We start from the raw sequence: 21,410 nt of genomic DNA, 5'->3' as shown, positions 1-21,410 counted from the left end.
TAGAGTCGCAAGAAATCCGCCGCTACTCTCCCAGTCAAGCCCCATCCTAAAGCTAGTTGCATACCTACGTCGTCGCAACCGGCACAATTATTTATTTATTTCCCTCTATTAGCCCAAGAAAAACTTTAACTATTACCACATGAACTACGCTTAATATGCACACATTAAGGTAGCTATTTATTCTAAAAAAATCAGTACCTAAATAAATTATGAGCCGGACACATGTTGAGGGTTCGGTTTTGTCTTTCTACCGCCTTGTAGTAGGTATTCAACAACTAATATTATGATTAAAATGAGGTTAAAAATTAAAGGCAACCTTTAAAAAAGTACATATTTCAACCATGTTACATTATATCAGAACAATTAGGCCCAGAACAGACGGTGAAACGCAACTGCAACGAAACTGCAACTGCTAGTTACTTTTGAGTTGCATCTAACTTTCTGCCATAGCGTCCGTTGAGAGACCACACATGACGCGACCAGTTTGAAACTTTCAGTTTCAGTTTCATTCATCAGAATCATCAGAAAGTTGCAGTTTCGTTGCAGTTGCGTTTCACCGTCTGTTCTGGGCCTTAGAGTAATCAGTCTGCTTGAGACCACGGCTGCAGCATCGCAGCCGAAACGTAATAATGAAACTCATTAATAAACGTCGCGTTAAGACCCGTGTCTTACTATTTTAATTAGAGTACTAAGCACATTTTTGTGTTCAAGACTGTACCACATATAACTGAATACTTAGGCTGGCTTGCACCATCTTACTCTAACAAACGCCAAAAATCTGTCAAACTCCATACAAAAAATACCGGTTATCATCAGTTACAGTCTAGGTGGTGCAACTCAGCCTTAGAGAACCTTTAACAAAAGTAAAAAGTCTATCAAACTGCATACAAAAACACCGGTTAAGCTTATAGTTACGGTTGAAGGGTCAGCCTAAAACAACAGTGATATTCATGGGTCGTGTTTTAATCGTGAAACACAAACTAATTGATGTACCCTAATGCCTTTGTTAGAAAGTAAATTCCCATGAGCGGACAATGCTCAGTATCGTGTTTTTACCAAAACCGACTATTATTTTCTGCCAAAACACACCATAGATTACTATTGTTCGGACACTTTCTTTTTGGACAGTTTAATTACTTATTTACTGATAGTCTATGGTTATTTAGTGGCGAAGAAAGTGTTTTTTAATTGCTTCTACTAGCTTTTTTGATACATTGTAGCTGTGTGTGCTTATTAATAAGTTTATAGTGTTAAGTTTCATCAAAATATGTTCAGCATAGTTATTTAATTTTTAGCATTAAGAGTCGCATCTCAAACTAATTTGAAAATTATGAATAACTTAAAAATTGAACCGCCTAAGGTAAGCGGAAGGTCGTGGGTTCAATTCCCGTTAGGCAGTTCGATTTTTTCAAGTTTCAGGCAGAGTGTTCAGATTTTTGTTATTCCTTCACTCAAAAAGTAAGTTCGATGAAAATTAAAAAAAGATTCTAACTCAAAATTGTACGCAGGCTACAATTTAACGATAGAGAGGGGTCGATGCCGCGGGAAAATCTAGTAAAAAATAAAAAGTTTAAGAAATTAAAAGTGATTTCTATGCATTTTTAGTTTGTTATGAATGGGTTTGAAAAATCTTTGTACCGTATTTTTTACCTAGGTACAAGTACATCCCTTTCTTAGAGATGAGTAAAAGTCAAGACCGTAACAACAGGAAAAATGGCTGCGATATCGCAAGACCGGTGGTTTTCTCCAGTGTTTGTCGCTGACTGTGTACAGACGGACGTTACTCAACCAACAGGTAAGGTGGGACCGCTTTCGTACACTTTTCTACTATGTACAGTCAACAACAAATTGTAAATCATTTTGGTTTATAAAAGCTCCTATTATTATCATAGTACCTATCGAGGGAAAGCATAGTACAACCTGGATGCGGGAAACTCAGAAGTAGCTGTGGAAATCCTTGGGAGAATCCTTTAAGTTTGTCTAACTATGGATATGTCTTTTGGCAGAAACCTATGTACACTTGTTAACATGTCGGATTAAGTATAATCCTTGGGAAGTCTTTGTCTATAGCTGGACAAAGGCTCCTAAGGATTTTTACAACGACTGGTCCTCTCCTGCCCTGCTCGCATCCAGGAGCTTCCAGCGACTCTTGCATCGCGACTCCCGAGATCGTCAGTCCACTGAGCTAAAAGGCAGCCTATTAAACTATATCTTCCGGCTTGTGGTCGCCACTCGAGAGTTCGAGACCCTTTACGCCCCAATCTATCTCGTATATTTACTATATCTATACTAATATTATTAATGCGAAAGTAACTCTGTCTGTCTGTATCGCTTTCACGCTTAAAAACCACTGAACCGATTTTGATGAAATAGAGATAGTTTGAGTCCCGGGAAAGGACATAGGATAGTTTTTATCCCGGTTTCTGAAACAGGGACGCGCGCGTCAATGATTTTCTGTAACAGACTAAATTCCACGCAGGCGAAACCGCGGACAGAAAGCTAGTAATCTCATAAAAATGTAAATATTTTAGAGGCAGCCCTTGGACAAGTACACTCAGAATAATAAAGGATCATTAATAAACAAAGGACGATTAGCAGAAACTGACGTTTGTGAGCTATTCGTATACGAATAATGTAGTACAGTCGACAGTCTAACAGACTGTACATTTCTGTTCCAAAATAGAATCTATTACAGCTAGGTAAAGTGCTATAGTGTTAAGATTGATATGCTGTCGTCCTTATACCAGTGGATATGGCAGTCGAAATATTTTAGTAGGGCTGTCTATATGTATTACATATTAAATTGATACGTCGAATTTAATACTTTGGTACATCTGTACTATTTAAAAAATATAATTATTTATTTTAAAATTTTTGTCATTGACGAACAATGTCACGAACTGGTTAGTCCTAAGCCTGAGTTGCAGTTTAAATTTCCACATGGAAAATTAACATAAGTTCATAATCAGTTACTTATCATAATTATCATTTAATCAGTCAGTCCGCTATCATGACTCGTGCAACCGATTTGAAACGTCGAAGGTAAATAAAAAATACCTTTTTAAAAGTATTTGCGTTTGTCAAATCCCGTAATAGTGAAAATTTAACTTAGAGTTCCTAAGCAACATTAGAAACTTACATTAATTTCCACGAGGAAAAAAAAGCCGGAAAACTAATGGGAAAGTGCCAACCCTACCCCGGGAATGCCGTGCACTTTTCCTGCATTCCTGCACTGAAACAGGTACACTGCGACAACTCCATTCCGAGTTATTGAGAAATCGCAAGTCACCAGCTTATTTCCAAGTATACAAGTATGTAAGTACATAGTTGGTCGGTTTGAGAGGAATTGGAAAAAAAATGCCTTTCAACAGCACATCAGTCACAATTTTATTGAACAACTAGCGGCTGCCCGCGACTTCGTATGCGTGGATCCCGTTTTACCCCCTTAGGCGTGGAGTTTCGTAAAATCCTTTCTTAGCGGATGCCTACGTCATAACATCTACCTGCATGCCAAAGTTCAGCCCGATCCGTCCAGCGGTTTTGGCTGTGCGTTGATAGATCACTATGTCAGTCACCTTTGAGTAGCTATACCCGCGACTGCGTACTCGTGAAAATAGCATACATATGATGACTATACAATGAATATACAAGGTCGCGGGAAGAGCCTGGATGCGGGCAGCGCAGGACCGTTCATTGTGGAAAACCTTGAGGGAGGCCTTTGACCAGCAGTGGACGTCATTTGGCTGAAATGAACGAATAGTTGACATTATTGACTCGCTGACGTCACAAAAACACTCTCCCATGCCGCCATACCTGAGGCATTGACTGAGTTAGGCAGTAAACTTATAGTTCAAAACACTCAACATCTTCAAAATATGCTGCAAGATTTTCATACGTACCTACGGAGTCGCGGGCACAGCTAGTTGGTTTAATAATTATTAAAAGCCTTAGTTACTATCTAATCTAAAGTAATCCGTAATAATAATCGTAAAACGTTAATAACTCATTAAAAATCTGGGTTGGGCTACACATGGTGACCATTTTATCAGAGTCATAAAATACAATAAAGATAATCATTTACGATTTCACGAAACTTTAAATAATTTAGACAATGTATTTTAACAGTTTATAATAATTTTAACATATTTCATTTGGTCAACATTTTATTTTCCCATTGCAATCCGAATATACTTTTATAGGGTAAATTCACCTGTTTGTGTCTATTTTGAGAGAGAAAATAAAAATGTTATTGTAAGAATTTTTAAATAAATGTGTATCATAATTGTCTTTTGAAAAAAAAAGGTTATGGAATCCCTAAAACAAATGACATATTTTATGAAAGATGTTAAATACAAGTTGTCACATTTTTTTTTGCTAAACAAAATGCAACTGCATCTGTAGTGTTCATAAAATTACGTGCCAATTCTCACTAGGTACTTAGTTGGTACAGTTCGATTGTCTGCTCCGCTGTATCGACAAAAAATATTTGGGGCGACTGTCGCCAATGTTACGTTTTCGATTACGATCTTTTTTTTTTTTTTTATCCACAACGAGGAAGCTCTTGGCCTGTATCTCACCTGATGGTAAGTGACGATCAGGCCGAAGGTGGAAGCGAGCTTCACCCGGAATCCCCAACCACGGAGGAACTGGCTATCCTACCTCTCACTGCCGGAACACAATAATGCTGTGAACATTGTTGTTATGGCGACAGACTTAGGTAAGATGGTGGTAGCTAGCCAGGCGGACTTAGAACAAGCCCTACCACCAACCAAATCAGATCTACTTCGCGAATCGATTTAACGGTTCTCTTCGTTTGTTTTACTCCTGCCAGTATTTTTATGTGAAGAAGGGAGACGAACATAATAAAATATAAGTAATTATGTACCTAGGTTATAATATCGTACCATCTGCATAGTAGCGTCCAATTTACAAAAGATTTTTTTAAATTAAAATATGAGCTGTCAAAACTATTTAGGGTACTGTACCCGACGGACGTTTTGCTTGAAATATTGCGATATTTGCAATTAAAAATCATTATGAAAATATTTTTACACTAAACGATAATTATATCATTAATAGATTTAAACGTTTCGTTCGGTTAGTTAGGCACAATATTAATTACAAGTAGAAATTACATAATGATCTCAGAATACGGAACAAACCAGAAACCGTCAACGGGCGTAAATGTGTATTCATATAAATTACTCCGAATCGCACTAATTTGACTTTAGAGCAATTAGTCAATGGCCGGCGCGCGCATTGTTTACATATCCGTCAGATTGACACTTTATAATTAAATTATGCCGTCTTGTGCCGTTCCAACATGTAAGAATGCTACTGGAATTACAAAGAAAGTGCATGGGATCATGTTTTATCCGTAAGTAGCACATTTACAATTCATTTTAATTAAATAATGATTTTCAAAAAAAATCACGGTTGTATTTTGTAAGTGTTGCCACAGGTCAACGGAATATTTTACCCTACTTTTTTATATTGAATTACATTTGTCTATAAAAAATTCACGCGTTAATTTTGTTAGCGTTACCACAGAATAATGGAATATTTTCCCCATCCTTTTTGTTTTAATTAGTTTTTAGTGTAATTTCATCCATGACATGACAACCTGATTAATTAAATTATAAGTGCCACTTGTGGTCTAAACTGAATAAATATTTTTGATTTTGATTTGATTTTAATATATTGAATTAATTTATAATATTACTCCCTAATAATGAGGAGATAATAAATTACTATCGTGAATTTCATACTTTCCCATTTATTCAAAAGTAAGGCATTGGTATCAACAGATCAGCAGCAGCAATATTTGTATATTTAATAATAATTTTAAGTAATTAATTATTGCTTACATACTTACTCTGATTTTCTTTCAGGATACACAGCCAGAGTTGCCTCGCAATCAAATTTAAGTATTGGTGATGTTTTTGATTTGGATTCTGTTTTTGACTCCAAGAAAAGTTAAACTAAAAGCACTACTGCGCCGTAAACAAATGTTTTGTTGTCGATATGTTTACATAATAAAGAACCTTAAGTTTCTTTTTTGTTTTACTTGGCATTCTTAAATTTATATTCGTCTTTTGTAATTGACTTTTAAATAACATATTATACCTACCTACATGTAGTATATTACACTATTTAATAGAAATAAATAATCATCTACACTTAGTTACTTCGGAGTAAAAATTAAATTCTTAGGTAGGTAGGTACTATCTATGCCTATGGCCAGTCATGTCGTCTCGTTCTATCGCAAAGAATCACCATTTGATGAGAGCGAGAGCAAAAACGGAAATGGATAGTTAACACTGTGGCCGTGTGTACTTATTTCACTTACTTATTTTTTACTTGTTTAACATCTCTTTAAAAAATTACATAATTTTACCCCAAAAATGGGGGTGTCACACGGCGCTAGTAACACTAAAGGGGGTAGAGGGGCGCGGGAGGGGAAGTATTTTGGACACAAGTTGCCGCGTAGAAATGTTATCGAACACTCCTTCTGGTTTGTTCTTTATTCTGAGATAATGATTATAAAATATGAATTATGCAATGAGTTGTTATTTCATTTTTTGTTAATTTTACCTATTATTTTTAAGAGAATTGGACCTGATTCGGAAGTTTTTTCGACACACACCCGACATACGTCACTGCATAAATATTTTTTTACCACAACAGGGTTTTTGGGCCTGCAAACCACCGGATGGAATGTGATGATCAGACCTGAAGGTGAAAGCGAGCTTTACCCGGAATCCTCAACCACAGAGGAACTGCCTTACGCCTATGGTACCCATTACCGAAATACAGTACCGTGAGGGACCATTCCCATGGCATCCAGATTTGCAGAATCCAGTAATGAAGGACGTATTAACACCTTTGCTGCGGCAGTAACTTTCTAATACTTTCCATTCCTTCGGTACAAGGTCATTAAACCTGGTATTAAAACTTACATTGTGGCGGCACAAGGCTTAAAGACCTTGTAATATTTATGATACATTAATTTTATTTTTGGCTTACTGTTAATAGATATTGTGTTTTTTTTTCTTTGAATATTAATAATAATGCATTTATTGACATACACCTGAAGGCGTTCGTGAATAACTTGTTTAGTATAAAAATTATAGCTATATTCAAAATACAAGGCTTATGCACCCTGTGCCGCACTGAAGTAGGGAAGTCTGGTGGATATTCTAGGGATGTGAAATACAAATATCGATAGTTTAAATTAAGTTTTAATAAAAATTAAAAAAAATAACAAACAAAGATGTTTTAATAATTTAGTCTAAATATTTTACAAATAAGACATACGTGCATAAATACTTAAATAAGCTATATTTAAAGAAAACATATTATTTAATAACGTTTAGTTACAACTTCAAATGTTTGTCACGAAAAACATGATTTAAATTAGCAATAAATCGTGTAGCAGATTAAATTATAATCAATTTGAAGTTTTGATTTTGTTTGTTTCTCTTGACGCCATGTCGACATGTGCGTTTCTTACGAATGTGAGGCAACACTGGCTGCACGAAGCTAGCGTGGGGTGCGGTACCAGGTGCGCAGGGTACAAGATGCTTCGACCTGGTTTCGCATTGTGAAGACATTTTATTACTTCCGTGCGGTACCAGGTCTAAAAACCTGGTATTAAGGTAGGTACATCATTGGATTCTATTTTAAGAATACATCATAGATATATATTCATCACTTTTCTACACCGGACCCATTTGAAGTTATGCCTTTCGCACGACAAGGAAGACTATAATTTTCTTAGCCGCACGGTAAGCGAGACGTACACAAGGTCTATAGACCTGGTTTCGCACTCAACGTGTTAATAAAAGATCGCCCGGTGCTTTGTCCTGCTGGAAGGCTCTTCTGGAAGGACTGGTCTTTTGTTCTAAACGTCCTGCCAGAAGATTATCGCAAGTCCTGCCCGCAGTACGCAATTTGTACGTGTTTGCTTGCTGGTCCTTCCAGCAGTACGGTGACCTTCAAATTTGAACTCATCCTCACCAGAAGTAGTAAACACTTGGTTAGTGTTTATTAAATAAAAAGTCATGTCGTAGAATCATTTTGTTTAACCAGTATTTTACTTTTCTTAATATATTATAAACTTGTTTATCTTCTTTCAACTTAACTAATAGGAACTATAATAAGGAACTTTAAATTAATTACTTTGGTATGTCACTTTGTATTAGAAATTACACCTATCACTTACAAATACACTACAAATTAAAAACAAAAACAAGAAATAAATTATAAATGTTTGATTAGGCTGGAATACTTCACATTCATTATAATATTATCGCCAAAATGTTGCCGACTCCAGGCCCGGCGCGTCAAAATGTGTCGCGCGAGCGCGAACGCGCTGCCCCCGTGTATACTCGTGCGCCATCGGGCTCCGACTAACGGTTAGTCGCGTTTTTCGATCTTGGGCACTATTGGGTGAAAGAGAGAGAAACACTCTATTTTTTCGTGTAAATTTGAAATTTGTACAATGTATACTTACGAAACTGTGATCTTTTAATTTTGCGTCCTACCGGAAGTACTTTAAGTCCTGCTGGCAGGACTCCGGGCGATCTATCATTAACACTAAAACGAGATCCTTCAAAAAACAGTTCCTGCAAAAAACGGAATCTCTCCCAAAGTCGTATAGGTACATAGAAGTGATGATTCACTTTATAGTGCAACATGAATTAACTGATACGCAAAAGATACGAGTATATTCGCACGTAAACGCAATTATTTTACACACCACACGTGTGTTTTATCTCATGGTTAATAAATGAAGCGACTCATACGATAGCGACAAGTGGTTGGGAAATACTTTGTCGACTCAAAAATTCTAGATTTGATGTCCAGATGGGATTTAAGAGGGGACGAGTCGCAAATTGATTTTCTCAAACTCGTTTTATGTCATGAGCATGGGTTTGTGGGACGATTTAGTGAACTCTCTACGATGTGTGAATTAAGGACATTGCAAGTTTGATGATTCAACCTGATGCAATGGTTGGAAAGTTTTAGAAATCAGGCTCATCCTGATTATGTTATGCCAGCTGCCCCCTAGAAGTATCATGCTATAGTGGCATATAGGCAAAATATTATGATTTGATTTGATTTGTGACAGTTAACTCCCAAATTACTTCACTTCGCCGTTTTTTGTGTATTATACTTTGCTCCGTGAAGCACATTTATTTTGACCTTCATTTGTTTTGTTTTTATGTATTAACAATCAAGCTTTAGATCCTGACTACAACGGAGTTGCAGCGGGGGGAACGAAAGGTGGGGAGTAGACCCTAAATCACAGGATAGAAGTAGTAGAAGTCAGACTTACCCGCACAAAAGGATTCTTCTTTGGTAAGTCATGGTCGACCTCGTCCCTCGACTCGTCATCATCAGCCGAGTTGACCCTCACGCAGGTCTTGTGTATGGTTTTGGTCTCATCCATACTCTGAACACATCATACACGTTCCACTTCTAGTCACTTCACTTCACTTCACACAGCACTTATCACTTTTTCGACTTTTATCGCACTTCACTTCATTCACTTGATCGCCGTTCGTTCGTCTTGCGGTGAGTGAGAGACCTGAAAAAAAATTAAAGCATGTTTGTGAGATTGTCTAAGATTATGAGTAGGGTTGCAACATCTTACTAATACATATTATAAATGCGAAAGTTTGTGTGGATGTCTGGATGTTTGTGACTTTTTCACGCAAAAACTACTGAACGGCTTTTGATGAAACTTTACAGAATAGTATTTATAACCCAGAATAACATATACATAGGCTATAATTTATGACGATCTGTGACAAACGAAATTTCCCGAGGGTGAAGCCGCGGGCAAAAGCTAGTTAATAATAATCCAATTATAGGTTTAGCATCTAACTCAGTCAGTGCCTAAGGTATTTGTCAAATTTGTAAAATTTGACTTATTTGTTAAAATATCTATTGCAAAATCTATTTTTGTACATTTCAAAACGTGTTTGAAGTTTCGGAAAATCCAGGATGTAATATTTTAAAGAAAATGTTGTGTTTATCGAAAATATTAAGAGTTATTTCAGCAGCAATTGATTGATTTCACGGCACATTAGTTTTAATGATTTCTTATTTGTAAGAAAAAGCCGCGACTTTTGTTTCATAAAGGGAGAGTGAGATGAATGATGATGATGAATAATAATGTCTGTGGCTTTTCTGGTTTTATTGCCCCGAAGTGGTGATAGGGCAAGCTATGTTTGGATGTGTTTAAGTGCCCTGAAAATAGCATAATTATCTACTTGTATACTTCTATCCTTCTATCCTACTAATAATAGTATAAATGCGAAAGTTTGGATGTCTAGATGTTTGTTACTCTTTCACGCAAAAAGTACTGAACGGATTTTGTTGAAACTTTACAGTATTATTGTTTATAACCCAGAATAACATATAGGCTATAATTTATGACGACCTGTGACAAATGAAATTTCACGAGAGTGAAGCCGCGGGCAAAAGCTAGTACTAATATAATAAAGCTAAGGAGTTTGTTTGTATTCATGAATTCGTTAATCTAAGGTACTGGTCCCATTTGAAAAAATATTTTTGTGTTGGATAGCCCATTTATCGAGGAAGGCTTTAGACATACACCATCACCCTACAGCCAATAGGGGCGGAGCAGTAAAAAAAATGTAACAAAAACGGGAAAAAATATTCAAACTATTTTCACGCGTACGAGGTCGCGGGCACAGCTAGTGTACAATAAAGAGTTTGAATTTTACCAGCCCTAAAATGACTAAGCTTTGTTTTAGTGTTGATGTCATTATTTACAGTTTTCATTTGTTTACACGGCGATAACAATTATCTAGATAACAAAGGGACTCAATTGTGTAACCGCAGTAGTTACTAATTGACCTAGTTAAGTTTGATTAGGACTTAATTTCGGTCTATTACGAATTAGTTCTGTGTGGACAGGTAATTGTGTATTGGATTTTGTTTCTGTAGGTGGTTAATAAGTATTAACTTACGTTGAAACATGTAATATGGTAGGTGAACGTTTAGGACAGTTCTTAGGCAATAATGATCTTAGGCAAGGCCAAGTTTTAATATTTAGGTTCATAACAGCCTGTGATAACCTCTAATGCTGTTGACATTGTTATAGCAACAAAATTGTTGCGACAGACTTAGGTAAGACGGTGGTGCTAGCCAGTGGACTTAGAACAAGCTCTAGCACCAATGAAACAGCAGAAAATAGGATTTGAATCCGAGACCTTTAGGTCTGGGATAAGTCACAGGTGGTTATATCGCTAGACCACAGAGGTGGTTTGCCATCGACTTTATTTATGTAGTACCTCAATATAGAGTAATATAATTTTGCCCTCACTGGAAATTGAACATGAGACTTTTGGGTCAGAGACAGGTAGTATAACCAACCACCAGTCCCTTGCGCCGAGTGGGTTATTTTATTATCTCATTCATGTTATTAGATACTCATTGACCATTAAAAAAATTTCATGACGCTTGTTTTTAGTGGTGAAATTATTTAAAATTACAATCTTTAAAAATGCAACAACATTCATAAGGCACCTGTATAAAATCATCACACAGTCAGGATTAAACATACTTACGTGCCGATAGCAAATTTCTATAGAAAAAGCTACTCAACTACTCAATATGTAGGAATTTTAATGATTCACCATGAGGTATACAAAAATGATAAAGAACACCACTTATCAAGTATGTATCCTCTTTACTAAGTATCTATACTATCTATAGTAATATTATAAATGCGAAAGTAACTCTGTCTGTCTGTCTGTCTCTCTTTCACGCCTAAACCACTGAACCGATTTTGATGAAATTTGGCATAGAGATAGTTTGAGTTCCGGGAAAGGACATAAGATAGTTTTTATCCCGGTTTTTGAAACAGGGACGCGCGCGATAAAGTTTTTCTGTGACAGACAAAATTCCACGCGGGCGAAGCCGCGGGTGGAAAGCTACTACTCATATAAAAAGCAAAAAAATCAGTCTGTCTGATACGTTTTTAGGCCTAAATTAACAAACTATGAGTTTTGGTAGAGATGGGAGCTTGGACACAATAACTACTTGGCTATAAAATAGGGTCAGTTTAGTCTATGAACCTGGAACCTCAAATCGAATCAGAAATGAGGAGATCCGCAGGAAAACCAAAACCGACAGCCCGCAGAATTTTTTAAATCAAGTGACACTGGGCGGGGCGTAGAGCTGTTAGAGCAGGAAAGTTCTCAAGTGTGGGCAGGCTTCCCACTAGGTCAACCGACGATCTGGTGAATGTCGCGGGAAGAACCTGGATGCGTGCAGCGCTGGACCGGTCATTACGGAAATCCTTGGGGGAGGCCTTTGTCCAGCAGTGGACGTCGTTTGGCTGAAACGAACAAATCAGAAATCTTATACACTGAATTTCACGCAGTCGAAGCAGCGGGCTTTAGCTAGTTCAGAACTGCATAAGTATTCATTTAAAAAGTGATAAAGAACATTATTGAAGAAGTAAGTTCCATTGATGGTAATGTTGCAGGAAGAATGAAAATATATTCAAGGTGATGCACATAGTTAAAATAACGACGTTGTCACAGATGATGTATACATAATTTGGTTTTGTATGGAGTAAAAAGTGTCTATCTGTTGCCTCATTACCATTTTAAAGAGAGTTTGCATTCATAATCAATTTTGAACCCTAAGGACTGGTAATAAAGTTTAACATCTGTCATTCCAGTATGCAGTCGCAGGAAAATATCTATTTCAGGATTTTAGTAAAACTGCTAATTATGAAAGGATAAAAAAAATCACCAAACTTTTTTTGTTAAATTACTTGTGTTGTGTTTACTCTTGCTAACACTCTATTTGTCTTGAAGTACAAACCAACATGAAGGGAAAATAAATAATGATATTTAAATGTAGCAAGCAGACTTAGGATTTTGCGTTATCTTATCTTTTAGGTCAGTCACCCATTACAGGTCTGTAGTAGGTACCTAATGCGTTATAGGAGAGAAAAGAACTATTTTTCCATGAAGTCTTTTAACTTAACCTTTAACTTAACTTTTAACTTTTGGAGTCTGTTATCGTCAAAATGTGAATCATCAAATATTTGTACTTAATGTAGGTATGGCTTTATGCTGCTACCCAGTTTCGGTTTAGAAAAGACAGATGAAAATTCGGGAGTAAAAGTCAATTGAATCGCGTGTTTATTTCATTTTGCTGTAAAATAACTAATAAGCAGGTATCCAGTGTTTTATTTATGTAATTAAATCAAAACGAAAATTGCCTTTAACATTACACACATCTTTAACCAAAACAGCTGAAAACTTATTTTAAATTACGTGGCCCTTTGCTCATAAAATATGAATAAATTCGTTTATTTCTTTTGTAACTTATTTGTACACCAGCAGGCCCTTAATTATAATGTTTATTTTATTCCAACTTCTTACATAAACCTTTTAAGATTCCAAAGCAACAAAATGGTCATTAAACTAAGACGAATTGTTTAACCTGACCTCAAGTAGACCTTGTTAGCCTTCCTGATTACTCTTATTGCATTATAATTATTCAATTGTTTGTGTTTGTTTAGTGATAAAGTTTTGGTTGCATCTCACTTAGGAATTTTTATAATAAAATTATTCAAATATTTTAATTATGTTTCGAGCCAATTTTAACAATTACAGATTATTACAAAAACCTCGTACATTTATTAATGAAATAAAATTAATAAGAGGCTTGAGTGTTTAAAAAATTTAGTTACTACAGAAAATTAAAATCAAGCTCTATACCTACACATAAAAACGGTGCAAATATTTCGTCAGTAGTAAATAAAACCATTTTAAAGAAAGTTTGATCGTTTCCCAGTTCGTTCAGGTGAGATGTGCATGCCAAGAGCTTCCTCGTTGTGGATAAAAAAATGAAACAGATTTATCGTAAAATCTAAAAACCCAAAAAAATAATTATCCACGACATAATAAAGTCCTGCGTGTCTATGGCGCGGTAATTTGATTAGTTTATTAAGTTGGCAGCCTTGAACCGGTGCGCGCGACCTCGCATAGAAATGCGGGGAATCAGAGCATGGATGCATGTCGCTGACCAACTAGAAAATTGGATGATTAGCGAAATGGCCAATGGTAATTGAATTACTAATTGAATTTAATTTTTTAGTTTTTTTTTATTCATGGTTGTTTGAAAACAATATTGTAAACTAACGTGCTTGTAGTGGTCCAGTCTAATTAGCGATCTATTTCACAAAGAAAATTTAGGCGTTCTAAAAAATGTTGTCTCAAAAGTGATCCCATAAAATCTTCGTATTTAATTTAAAAACAACTTTTCCAAACAAAATTAAAAGAAGAAAAAGTAATTATTAAATATTTTTAATTGGTATGAAAGAGGAATTACCAAAAAAATGTTAAAGTAACGAATATCATAATAACCTGTTCTCGAATAAGTCGGTTTGAATATTTTCGAGTTTCGTGCATGTTAATGACGTCTCAAATTATCCAAAATTCGTTTTAAGTCCTGACGACGGCATTTCAAGGTAAACAATGAACCTTAAGTGGTTGTAATAGATGTTATTTTACAATAAATACTGTTGTTTCTGACTGTACCAATGAGTAAGTGGATAATCATTCAATCGGAATGCATGCTGGTAAGATAATTTCGCTGATGGCACACCAAAACGAAGTTCTTCGAACTAAGTCATTATCCTGGGAATTATACATAATATTTCTGACGTCCTTCCTTACGTCAGTGCAGAACTTAATAGATTGGAACACGTCAGTGTGATGAATGATAAAAAAACTCGGCTAAAGAGTAAATATGGGTATTCTTTAGCTAAAAGTTTTTATCATTGCTGATGTGGTGCAATCTGAGTTCTGCGCTAGCTTCTGTTGTGCTTCTGATGTCTCAAGATTCGATTAAAATTCAAGCATAAATGGAGGCTTTTGATTGGTTCAATTTCAAATTTTAGTGAATAGTGTTAATTGTGAATAATCTAAACGTTTTAATATCGGTAGTAGTAGTAGCCAATGAGCGGCTGTCTGTGTGACATTGACGTAAGTAATGTCAATGTCAAACTAGAAACGTCTGAAACCAAAGAAGAAGAAGAAGAAGAATAGAGAGACCGCGCGGATGTATCCCCGCGCTTTTATGCTAAGTGATTAAATAATGTGCATTGTATGTGCAATTAGTATCCAGTGTTTTATTTATGACAGTAAATCTACCGGCCTCTAATAGTACATTTAGTTTTAGACCAGTCCCAAGAATTTATGACAGAAACGTTAATTACGTAAAAGAAACAAGTCGCTCTTTAATTAAGTGTAATTAGCACGAGTCCTTCTTATTTCATGGAATAACGCAGCGTAGCGTTTCGAACGAAGAAAAATTGATAAGTAGGGATGAGAAAAAATATTCTGCTTATTATTTATCAATCGAGCGAGTCTTATTATTAAAAAAAATCCGAGTTTTTTTTTTTACAAAAAACGCTTAAGTATTTTTTTCGTGCGATTCTTATCATTAGGTACTCGTAAAAAACTTTTTTCAAGTTCCGTATTAAAAAAAAGATTTATTAAAAACTGTTTTGTGTCGGAGTCGAGCGTGTTCTACCCTAACTAGGCAAACAGTTAACGACAAACTTTTTTAGCTTTCAATTTTATCGATATTTCAGGCGCGAATTATCTTAATATGCCACAATATTTTAAAAGGAAAGGAGCTGCCTTTTCATCTTACAAACATAAGTACGAGTATTCTTAATTGATTATTGACACAAAACATTGATGCATATTATATCGATTAACTGTTTATTTGAAAGTATCGAGCTATTATTTACCCGTATTAATTTTTAAGGCAACATTTTTTTTAAACTTTTTTTGCTGCAGCTCAATAAAAGCGTACCGCACCGGTCAATTTGCGAAATGCCCGGGCGTGTCTGCGACGTAACGAGCATCTTTCTCCTACATTACACTGCGCGTGCAGTGTGGCTAAACGGCGATATGTTATTATGTATGATGGGGTTCCGTTGGTGAATATGGATGTTTCTTGGGAAAAAAGCAAGAATAGAGAGATACGGGTCTCAACGCGACATTTTTTACATGAGCTATAGTCTGGTCCGGGAGCACGTACAATTTTGTCCACTGACCCCAAGCTACCCATCCTTATCGCTCGCGCGTAATTATGTTGCTGTCACTCTCGAACACTCACTGCGGGCGCCCGTCCCACAGTCGCGACAGCAATATAATTACGCGCGAGCGATAAGGATGAGTAGCTTGGGGTCATTGGACAAAATTCTACGTGCTCCCGGTCCAGACTATACATGTCACGGCTTAAAATCTTATAAAAAAACAAGACAGTGTTTGATGAATACTATAAATTAGATATGGGTCTGCTTTTTGACTGCCTCTATGGTCTAGTGGTAAAATCTGTCTCCGATCCAGAAGTATGGGTTCGATTCCCGTTGATGGCTTGCTCACCTGGTCCACCTGGCCACTCTATAATATACAGTTTTAATACGTGATTTTAACGCCATTTCACAGTAAAGATATTAAATTTATCCGTATATGTTATGATTACTATGTACTTATGTTTCTTAAAAATGTAATATGCTATTGTATACTAATTTTGGCTTACGGTCCAATATGTAATTAACACTTTTTCTTTACGATGAAGCTTAGACTGTAAACTGTTTGTATACCTATTACAAATAAATAAATAAAAGACCTGTATACTGAACTCTTATTCCAAAACCGTCTCGGTCTTGACAAGTTTATGTTTATTACAGGTGTTGATACAGACTTTCATTGGATAATCAAAGAATTTAAGTTTACAGGCTTCTACTTTGGAAAGTGGGGAAAATTGTTTTCTAAACGTTTTCATAGTGGAAACAGGTAAGTATAGGTATCATCGCACCGCAGTGTCTCAAAGTCAAAAGTCTTTGACCAGTGTGTGTTGCCAGTGATGGTATATGGATCTGAAACGTGGTCGCTTACTATGGGCCTCATAAGAAGGCTCAAGGCGATCGAGCGAGCTATGCTCGGAGTTTCCCTGCGTGATCGAATCAGAAATGAGGAGATCCGCAGGAGAACCAAAGTAACCGGCATAGCTCGCAGAATTGCTAAAATCAATTGGCAGTGGGCGCGGCACATAGCTCGTAGAGCTGATGGCCGCTGGGGCAGAAAGTGCTTGAGTGGCGACCACGAGTCGGAAAGCGTAGCGTGGGCAGGCCTCCCACTAGGTGGACCGACGATCTGGTGAAGGTCGCGGGAGGTGCCTGGATGCGTGCGGCGCAGGACCGGTTTTTGTGGAAATCCTTGGGGAGGCCTTTGTCCAGCAGTGGACGTCATTTGGCTGAAACGAATAGGTATCACATTTATTTTATTACATGACGTAGTGTTTTTGTATGAGGCACGGGCCTTACCGTATATTCATAGTCTTCCAGTGACTTGGACCACTTTTAGTTGGTCCATGGGTCAAGTAGCTGGATTGGATTTTTAAATAGTTTTTCTTCCAGTGACTGGGCCCACTAAGATTCTAGAATAGAATTTGTTGACTTGGTGTTTAATTAATTATTAAAACACTCCAGGTGGGCCCAGTGACAGTCACTGGAAGAAAAACAATTACTAAAAATTCAAACCAGCGACTTGTCCCATGGACCAAGCTAAAAGTAGGAAAAGTCACTGGAAGAGTCGATTCATACAAATATCTTGTATTTTTGACAATTGAAGTACAATTTGAATAAATTACCGATTTTCTTCTGTCTCGGATTAATGTTTTTTGCTTATATACTTATTTTTCTGCTTAACCCATTTAGCATTGGCAAGGTCACCAGCCAATGTTAAGCTAATGATAAGACCGTAGCCTGTTGAAGGTTAACTCGACCTGCTGCTCCAAATTAACCTGTATCGTCAAGGCAATGAGGCTATATTGGAAAACCAAGGTTTAAGGATAACGAATGTCTGACAAATATCCGGTTTTTCCAAGTTTTTCCTTTGATAATGGAGGCGATATCTGAAATTCATTCATTGAAATACAGATGTATTGTTCAATTGAAAGTAATCAAGACTTTTTCAAGGCAGACAAATGATAATTGAATCTCATTATTTCACTTTTGTTAATGACGTCATAGATAAGTTATTTTGAAGTAATTTATCTACACTATATGTCTAGTCTAGTGCTTTTAACTCAGTCAGTGCATGAATTATGAAAGCGGCAGGGGAGGGGTGACATTGACATAAGGGGGCGTCCATTAATTACGTGAGACAATTTTGGCTATTTTTCAACCCCCCCGCCCCCCTTGGTGAGATTTGATGAGATTTTGCTCCCCCACCCCCTAATCTCACGTGATATTTAAAAAAATCCGAAATTGAATAGTTGTGGAGTAATTTAACTGAGAAAGATTTTTTTTAGTGCGAGTTGTGGTGCAAGTTAGACGGTATAGAATAAAATGTCATTATTACTGAAGTTTTCTGGCAATTTTACCCTATTTCTTGCAGAAAAAATTACGTGATATTACCCGAGACCCCCCCTCTCCCCCACGTGAGATTTAGTGAGGTTTTTGTTGACCCCCTCCCCCCCTAAAAGTCTCACGTGATTAATGGACGCCCCCTAATGTCACAGAGCATACAAATCTGACGCACGTTTGAAGTCTCGCTGACGTTTGACGTCCAAAAACACCCTCCCGTCCTCCTCATCCTCAGGCACTGAGTTACGCGTTAGACCTATAGTTTTTTTAAAAGATTATTAAAGCCTGGTCCGTGAGCACGTAGAATTTTGTCCAATGACCCCAAGCTACCCATCCTTATCGCTCGAGCGTAATTATATTGCTGTCGCGACTGTGCGACGGGCGCCCGCAGTGAGTGTGCGAGTGTGACAGCAACATAATTTACGCGCGAGCGATAAGGATGGGTAGTTTGGGGTCATTGGACAAAATTCCACGTGCTCACGGACCAGGCTTTAGCAATTTGTATTGCCCAAATTACTAATAGTCAAATTAGCCCCCTCGTGTTAAGCTAAATAAGCTTGTGTTACGAGTGGGCTCACCACAATAGTCGAGCGCGGTGGGATTCGAACCCGCGTTCCTCGGATCTCGAGGCGGCCACTCCGACCCCTTCCCGTTCGGCTATCGTGGCTATAAATAAATAGTATTTCCGAAACTAACCGAGTGATTTGAAAAAATCTTTCACCATTAGAATCTTACATTATTTCTGATGAACACAGGCGGTACGAAGTTCGCCGGGTCAGCTAGTTACTCTACAAAAAAAAGCGCCAAGTCTACTAAAAACTCATTTATTTGTGCAAGTAGGCTTTTAAAAAGTACTTTTACACGTCCCAATATTATCCCTACCACTGCTTCAGGACAATAAGGCGGTTATCACACTGCGCCGCGCTCCGCCGCGGAGCGCGTGATTTTCATATAAAAAATCACGCGCGCGGACGCGTTGTCAGTGTGAAGTGCCGCGCGTGTTTTCTATACAAACTGAGGTACTTGCATACAATGATTAAATCTGTCGTCCTGCGCTCCGCGGCGGAGTGCGGCGCAGTGTGATAACCGCCTAAATGCTGAAAAAATCCAGTGCTGTTAAGAAGCAGCGTAAGAAACTCAGTCACTATTGTCAGTCTCTTTTTCAAGGGTTTACAGACCTTAAACGGACTTGGTCGGCCGTTTGGTGTAGTGGTTCAGAATGGACTACTATGCCGAGAGGTCCCGGGTTCGATTCCCGGCCGGGCAGAAATTGAAATGATGAATTTTAATTTCCACGAGTCTGGGTGTTACTATGTATAATATGTGTGTATTTACAAAAATGTCGCTGACATAGCCCGACCGATTAGTAAACTGAAGTGGCAATGGGCAGGACACATAGTACGCAGAACTGACGGCCGATGGGGCAGCAAGGTTCTGGAGTGGAGGCCGCGTACCGGAAAACGCAGCGTGGGACGTCCACCCGCAAGGTGGACCGACGACATCACAAAGGTAGCAGGAAAGCGCTGGACGCAAGCCGCTACCAACCGGGTAACATGGAAAGCATTGGGGGAGGCCTATGTTCAGCAGTGGACGTCCTATAGCTGAGATGATGATGATGATGATGATTTACAAATAAAAAGTATTTAAATATGTTTATATTACTTTATATCCGTTGTCTAGCACCCATAGTACAGGGACTAGAGACGCAGTGTAAAATTTCCAAGGATATTATTATTGTTAACTAACTTTAACTCGTATAGTAACCCGATAGAAGCAAATAAGCCTTGCGTATTGTTTCTAATCACCCCTAAAAGGTATTATGGTCACGGATCACCATCGATCATGAGTAACTGTATGCATGCCACAGTTACGTGCGAGCGAGACGGCGACACGCAAGTTAAGCGGGCAAGAAAGAGACGCAGCGCGAGATCAATTTGTGCACGAGGAAATGGAGTGTGAAGCCTGACAGGGTTGGCAAAAGTAAGTTAATGGATTAAACATTACTTTTTTGTGATAGATAAGCGAATTTGGCTATAAGACATTTTGCTTGCTGACCCTAGTCTAAGAGGATTTCCTATTTTTTTACCTATTAATTTGGTCAGTCAGTATCTACCTAGCTACCTGCTTAGATGACTTTTTTGATGATTGATTGCTGTTACGGATTAATGATTAAAGAAATATTATTAGAAAAAGTCTGTTATGAACCTTTACGTCGATAACAATTTTTTTTAGCTTTTTACGATCTTGTAGTAGTTAAGAATATTGCACGCTCCGTCGCTCAAAAAATTTATGAATTAGCTAAGCTAAGTTGATTTACCGTTTCACTGAGCGGTTGTGACTGTGAAATAGGGTATTTATTAAATTGTGTGGATTAGTTATGGTAGCAAAATTATTGTAATTACTTATTAGGGCGAGGCAGTCATGATGAGTAAAATTATAATAACCTCAAAATTATGAGAAAGTTGTGAGAAATTTAGATTGTCATGAAGTGAAGTTAGATTTTTTTACGAATAATAACATAATCTATTTAATTATAAAATAATGTCCCGAAAGGCTTACCGAGAGTTTTTATCAAATGAAAGTCGATTCGAAATCAAAATCGGTTCATCGTTTGGGATGTTTAGGGAGCTACGATGCACTACGTGTGCATCTTAGCACACATGCTCCATATACACCCTTTTTTTTAAATTCAATGGGATTTTAATAATAATGCAAAAAAACTCTACATAGGTCCCACCTGGGCACAAGCCTCATCCCAACTGTGGGCCTCAAGCCAAACATATAAAAGCACATTACTTAGTTTTTCTGCTTAGCCCAAAGGTAAACTAGCAGAAATGCCTTTATTGCATTAACATCGCCTTCTGTAGCAATTATAGCAAGGTGCTGGACGCAGGCCGCTACCATTTAAGGCATTAAATTAATTGGCATTGTTCCAAATAATCACTTTTTATTTTTTATTTTATTT

General features: G+C 37.3%; 1 protein-coding gene across 1 annotated transcript in view; it reads right to left on the bottom strand.

The window, feature by feature from the left end:
* Rhp (GTP-Rho-binding protein rhophilin) overlaps window positions 1–21,410 on the bottom strand; it is a 193,382-nt gene that overhangs the window by 139,463 nt on the left and 32,509 nt on the right. The window contains exon 2 of the mRNA XM_028318819.1: window positions 9,341–9,592. Coding sequence (XP_028174620.1) covers window positions 9,341–9,454 — 114 coding nt within the window. The 5' untranslated portion in view covers window positions 9,455–9,592. The remainder of the gene's footprint in view (window positions 1–9,340; window positions 9,593–21,410) is intronic.

This window comes from Ostrinia furnacalis, unplaced genomic scaffold (genome assembly GCF_004193835.3).
Source record: "Ostrinia furnacalis isolate ACB-3 unplaced genomic scaffold, ASM419383v2 OfSCF7013, whole genome shotgun sequence".
In the NCBI taxonomy this organism is placed as follows: domain Eukaryota; kingdom Metazoa; phylum Arthropoda; class Insecta; order Lepidoptera; family Crambidae; genus Ostrinia; species Ostrinia furnacalis.
This window is presented reverse-complemented; position numbering and strand designations above follow the sequence as displayed.